Here is a 6,000-nt window from a genome sequence, read left to right on the forward strand (position 1 = left end):
ACAGACCCCAAAGAAAACTTCTTTCCTACATTGCCTTCCCTTTTCCAACCTGTGGTGGGTGGTTTGTGCATTGCCAGGAAGGAGATCACACTTGCCAAGAGCGTTAGGGACCTGCTGGGATGTCATGCCCCTTGCTAGAATGCCTCTCATCACCCTGCCTCCTCCAGCTACCTCCTCCGCCTTTCTCCCCATCGCTGTCTCTTACGTTTTAGGAGGAGAATGCTTTTCACCAGCACCTTTGGTCCTTCTGGTTTTCTTTTTTTTTTCCTTTTTTTTTTTTTTTCTTTCTCTTTTTTTTTTTTGTTCTTGTAATGGCTCTTTTTAAAAGCACAAAAAACCATGTGACTGCTTTCTGTTGGTAATACTCATCACCTAAATATTTCCTGAGCACCCGTGCCCTCTGCTGTACACTCTGGTCCTACCTCAGGTTGCAGCATGTCCTAAAATAGCGAAAAATGACCCACGTGCCTTTGACTCTTCTGTTTCTCACTGTATATATAAGAAGAAGAAATACAGTCCTGGTGCCTTCAAATGTTACCCTGCTCAGGTCTAACTCAAATCCTTTAAATTTATATTGAAGTGCTAAACACACTCCATGGCGAGTCCAGAGCACGGCATCACCACCTGTGCTCGTGTATCCACCCAGGCTCCGTGAGGAAGGGCTTTTCCTGGGATGTAGGGAGAGGGAAGGCCCCCTGAAGCTGGGAAAGAATCCCATTTTGGCACAGCAGGAAAAACAGCGGGGAGGATTGCCTCTTACTTCAGACAGCAAGCTCCCCTGTCCCATCATTCCTTTAGTTCCCAGGGTGAGGGTTTCCTTCAGCACCTAAATTTGTGCAAAGCAGAATGAGATTAAAAGAGGCCCTGCTGAGTAATCAGCAAAGGTTTAATTCCATCCCCTCCTCTTGACTGGTGTGCAAACAGCAGCTCCAGCCATGGCTCCCCTCTGTCCTGTATGTTTTAAGCTACCTCCTCTCTTCACAGGCTTTTCCTGAATTCCAGGTACAGTAATTAATCTAATGGGTTAGAGATTTTATGCAAAACATTGGTTCTTAACTCTTGTTGGGTTTTTTTCAGCGCTTGCTTTCACCAGCTTCCTGAACGTACAGCTGTGGGCATTACTGGTTGGATTACTTTCCTTCTTTCCCTTCCAGAAATATCCACCCACAGGGTTAATCCTGTGGGATTTGGGGGGCAATACACGGGTCCGAGTTCAGCCAAGGGAACTGCTGGGCGTTGCTAATGCTTTATTTGAGTTATGCTTGTCCCTCAGCCTCATAAAAATAGTCCCAAGGAAACATCTTGCTGTTGGAATATGAAAGAAGGCACTGGATGTCAGTTATGTTAAAAAATAAGTTAAGAATAATAATCCAAGGAGAGCAATTCTCTGGCCTCTCTAGTGTTTTCCTGCCCTGACTGGAAGGTCTCCTCCCTTCACCCTGGCATTGTGGGTCTGGTTCTCTCCAGGAACAAAGATGTCCCAGTGTTTCTGGCAAATCCCACCTTCCTGCCTTTGCCAAGTTAGGCAATATCAACCTTTCCTTGGCTATGAAAACCTCCCTTTACTTTTAAAAAAGCAGAATAATTCCAAGTACCGTCTGCTAAGCGTGAGCAGGTGGGTGATAGAAGGCAGTAGGGTGTAAGTCCTGCTGGTACCCCAGCTTTTCCCTTTGCCTTTTCCTGACCTGGTTGCTGTTTCCCCTGCCAGGCCAGGGATACCAAATCCTTCCAAGGGTCCTGGAATTGATGAACTAGAGTTGTAACTGAGACTGGGTTTGACTCAAGTTAAAGAGGGGTTGCTGAGCCTGCCCAGCATACAGAACCTCTGCCCTTGTAGAGCAACTGGGAACAACCAAGGGGTTTTACAGAAATCCCAGTGGGAGAAAAGGTTTGGATGAGCTTTCCCAGCAGCCAGGGCCCTGCTGTGTCTGCCCACAAATCCGTTTTCCATCTGTATTTCCTGCAGCCGACTCCAAGCAGAATGGGATGGTGTCTTAAAAGCTGGTGGGGTGGGAAAGGGGAAGATTTATGTTGATCTGCAATTCCACAAGATTATCCTTTCAGTCTGTTTTACTTTTGGAGTGTGGAGGACGAGGGGAAGTGGGGTGCAGTGGGGAACCAGTGGAATCCACCAGGCAACTGAGCTGGACGAGGCTTTTCTCTTTTTCCTTCTTTTCTTTTCCCCATTCCTGCAGAAACTATGTGAAGGATAATTTTAATGTGTGGGAGACGATAAGAGAGAGAGCAGTGGAAATGTTCTAAGACCTTTTACACATTTCTTTCACAGTCTGACTGCCCCTACTCAGAAAAAGTCCCAAGTATTAAAATACCAATGGACATCATGGAGCAGGAACCTTTCCTAAGTGATAGCAAACCTGCCGACAGTGAGTAGAACTAACCTCTTGCATGCCTGCTTGACTCTGACTTGCACTACAAATATATAAATATTTAGAGTAATTTTTTTTTTAAAATCTTTTCTTTTACTTGAGAAGTACTTTTTCTTGTTCTATTATTTTTCCTCTCTCTTTTTTAATTTCCAGGCCTCTGCTTTATGACAGATTTTGCTTTTGTGAGCTTTTTGGTTGGTTTTGTTTTTGTTTTTTCTTTGCTGGTTACAAAATCAATGTTGTTCCTTCTGGTGCCTCCAGCTTAAGTGCTTTTCTCCAGCTCCTGACAGGTCTCCTGGCCACCCACTCTCTCCTCTCCTCTCCCCCTCTACCCCTTGGTGTTAACCTGCTGATGGTGGGATTTATTTTTTTCCTCTGAGCCTGGTGTTCTGGATTTGCAGCGCTGTCCTGTCACTGTTTGTTCCCTTAGGTGCCAAGCAGTTGCAAAAAAAAAAAAATCAGCACTTAACAGAGTAATTAATTATTTGTGTCATTAAGCTGCCCAGGCAGGGATCAGTTGGTCATTAACGTATTTCCCTTCTTAGGTGATTTGCTTTTGTGCTCTTCTCTTGGTTTTAATTTCTCATGTTAATACCCATAATTGCTGATTGTAATCTTTATTTTCAGTCATTCCCACTTTACATTTTCCTCTTTTTAAGTGAGGAATCACAGCTGACCTTGCCTTTTTTGCCTTCGGGCTGACTTTTTAATATACTAAGGGTGTCATATGCTGTTTTGTTGTGAGATGGGAGGGGAGAAATACAAATTAGAGTAATAAATTACTGCTGCTGCCAGACTGGTAATTCCTGGAAGGAGGACTAAACCCCTAGATGATAAATCCTTAAATTATCCTTAGGGTTTAAGAACTGGGAAAGTCTCTCCTTTTGGTGGCATAGAGAGGCCTTGGGCAACACTGAGCATTGCTCTGTGAGTTTTAGATACAGAAACGCTTAGAGATTGGGGATTGTAAAACAAAAGTAATGGAAAAGAGACATTTTCCTGGTTATTTAGATATCCTCAGTGTTTCACTGATGTCAGCAAACCATCCAAAATCAGCCTCAGGCAACCACACATCCTCCTCATTCTGTGAAAACACTCTGATATGCTAAAAGCAAACTGCATCCTAAATATTGTTCCACAGGATTTTAGGATCAGATGCCCTGTTTTCAACAGCTTTATTGCTAAAATAGTTAGGGGAAAGTTAATTCTGCCATGTTGGAATGCCCTTGGAGATGGCATCCATGAGCCAAGCTGTGTTTGTGTATTGGTACATTTTTATAATCAAGTATTTGGTTTGTTGTTTTTTTAATGAGAAACAATGGGAAAAAAAAATTAAACATATCAAGCCATTGGAGTAGAAAAAACAACCAGAATTCAGTACCACTCTGGTGTTGTCCTTGGATGTAGCTGTGCTCTGCAATCCAAAGTATATTCCAGATAATATCGCTAACATCAGCTTTTCTCCAGCAAGAGCAGGAGTAGGGCTGTTATTCCCAGAGAATACACTTCCCCACAGGGTCAGGGGAGAGAAGCCAGTCCAGGCAACAAGCCACCCTATTTCTCTCAAGGAATGTGAGTGTGACAGTGGGATCACAGGGTAACTGAGAGGGGTAGATTCAAGGTAAGTGTCCAGCCCTAAAAGTGGGGAAACTCCTGGAAAACTGGGCCTGTTGGCACCTCAAGAGTTTTTATCTTGGAGAAGAGAGAGAGAGAGAGAGAGGAGTGGAGTGAATCCATCTGACAGGCAGCAGGAAAAGAGCTTTGCCAATGGATGAGGGTTGGAGAAACTGAGGCAGAGCTGGAGGAGCCATCAGTTCTTCATCAATGACAGCCCAGGCTTTCTTCCCCCCCTCAGGAGAAAAATCACCAACATTCCTTGAACGCCACACGTCGTGCTGATACAATTCCTTTCCTTCAATCACACGCCATGCCAAGGTAAGCACCTGGAAAATGCGCTTTGGAATCATCCCTGCTCCCCCTCAGCACACCTGAAGTTTGCTATAGGGAATTCTTGAAAAAAAACACTTGGAGAATGTTCCCTGCCTTGGATTGCAGCATCCTGAAGTGATTATGAACAAGTTGATTCCATAATTATTCCAGCCCTCTCAGTGCTTGGGATAGGAAGTGGAAAACCTGTGGGAGATGTGAAGGCTCCACTGGCCTTGGATAGACCCTGGCTGCAGCACTGAGGACTGGTTTGGGAGGCAGACCAGGAGAAAGACAGAAGGATTCCTCCTGGGAGGAGTCAAGAGAGGCAGTGCTAAAGGAAAATAATCCATTTTCCCATATTTGTAGTGGAAAATAGAGTAAACAATAAATTGCAGCAAGGAGTTAAGTAACAATTCCCCAGAGTTCAGTCCCTTGGGGCCACATGGGACTTCCCAGCACCAGGAGTTGGATCTGGACCAAGGCAAGGATAGTCCTCTGAAATGTCAAAGGCGTGTCTGTGCTTCCAGGTGTTAGAGAGAGTCTGAAATTCAACCCAGTGGCGATATCTGGATTATTTCAGTGGCAGTTCAGGAGTGTTGCCACAGCACAGGGCGAAGCAGGAAGATGCCCCATCCCTAGAAGTGTTCAAGGCCAGGTTGGACAGGGCTTGGAGCAAACTGTCTAGTGGAAGGTGCCCCTGCCCATAGCAGGCAGGCACTTGGAACTGGATGATCTTTAAGGTCCCTTCCAACCCAAACTGTTCTGGGAGTCTGTGAGGCACAAAGTGCTGAACACTTGGAGCTCCTCGGTCAGTGAAATGGGTGATCTCATCTCTTACCATGGGCATTGTTCAGAGCAACTCAGACTGCCTTATGTGATGTGTGAGGCTTATCTGAAATCCAGCTGTGTATTCCCACAGCCCAGAATTTGTCCCACACTGACCTTGTCTTCCTTCTTCTTCGCAGCCCTCCACGAACTCCAGTAAAAGTTGTGCCTCAAATTAGAATAGAACTTGAGCCTGAAGACAATGGTTATTTCTGGAGGAGCAAGGGAACAGAAACTACTTTGTAATTTGTCTGTCTGTCCAATCTTCCATGGAATTTATTTTGTCACTAGCCAAATATTAAAAAGCACCCTGCTCCCCGCTGGCAAAGGTAAATGAGCCACCCCGCTGCCCCTCTGCCCGTGCCCCCCCCCGGTCCCTCCGGGCCCCCCCGTGCCGACACCAGGACTCGGATTGCCTTCTCCAAAGTGTCTCCCGTTGCAACGAGGGCAGGAGCGTTAAGGATGCCACGTGGTACCCGTGGGAAGCGCCGGTGGTCGCGCGCCCGGTGTTTGTCTGGCAGAAGGAAGCTGAGCCTCCAGGCTGATTCCGTGTCTGCTCCCACTGCTCGGGGATGCTGGAACGTGCTGCTAACCCTCACACGCCCACCTGTAGTTAAAAGGAGAAGGTACTTCACTCCCAGCACAGACAGACCGTTGCCATTGCTGTAGCATGTTTGGAAACGTCCCTTTCCTATGCAATTTTTTTTTTAAAGAAACACTTTAATGGACTTAATCCGTCAGGTACATGGAAGAGTGTTATTTTCCTAGATTATTTTGTTTAAATTATGGGGGCCTAACCTATGACTGCTTTTTTTTTTTTTTTTTTTGTCAATTTTTTTAACCTTTTTTTAATTACTGT

At 45.5% G+C, this 6,000-nt stretch overlaps 1 protein-coding gene across 8 annotated transcripts in view; it reads left to right on the plus strand.

The window, feature by feature from the left end:
- The window catches only part of SLC4A4 (solute carrier family 4 member 4), a 135,390-nt gene extending 129,920 nt beyond the window's left edge, over positions 1-5,470 (plus strand). For 7 of the 8 annotated variants that reach the window (XM_027889204.1, XM_027889205.1, XM_027889202.1 and 4 more), the window contains 3 exons: positions 2,288-2,384; positions 4,243-4,322; positions 5,282-5,470. In XM_027889204.1, coding sequence (XP_027745005.1) covers positions 2,288-2,384; positions 4,243-4,286 — 141 coding nt within the window. In that variant the 3' untranslated portion in view covers positions 4,287-4,322; positions 5,282-5,470. Of the gene's footprint in view, positions 1-2,195; positions 2,385-4,242; positions 4,323-5,281 lie in introns of those variants that run through there. The other variant, XM_027889210.1, reaches the window with a different exon arrangement.
- Positions 5,471-6,000: the final 530 nt, after the last annotated feature.

Source organism: Empidonax traillii, unplaced genomic scaffold (genome assembly GCF_003031625.1).
Source record: "Empidonax traillii isolate 1590-97213 ecotype Southwest subspecies unplaced genomic scaffold, ASM303162v1 scaffold255:size705445, whole genome shotgun sequence".
Lineage (NCBI taxonomy): Eukaryota > Metazoa > Chordata > Aves > Passeriformes > Tyrannidae > Empidonax > Empidonax traillii.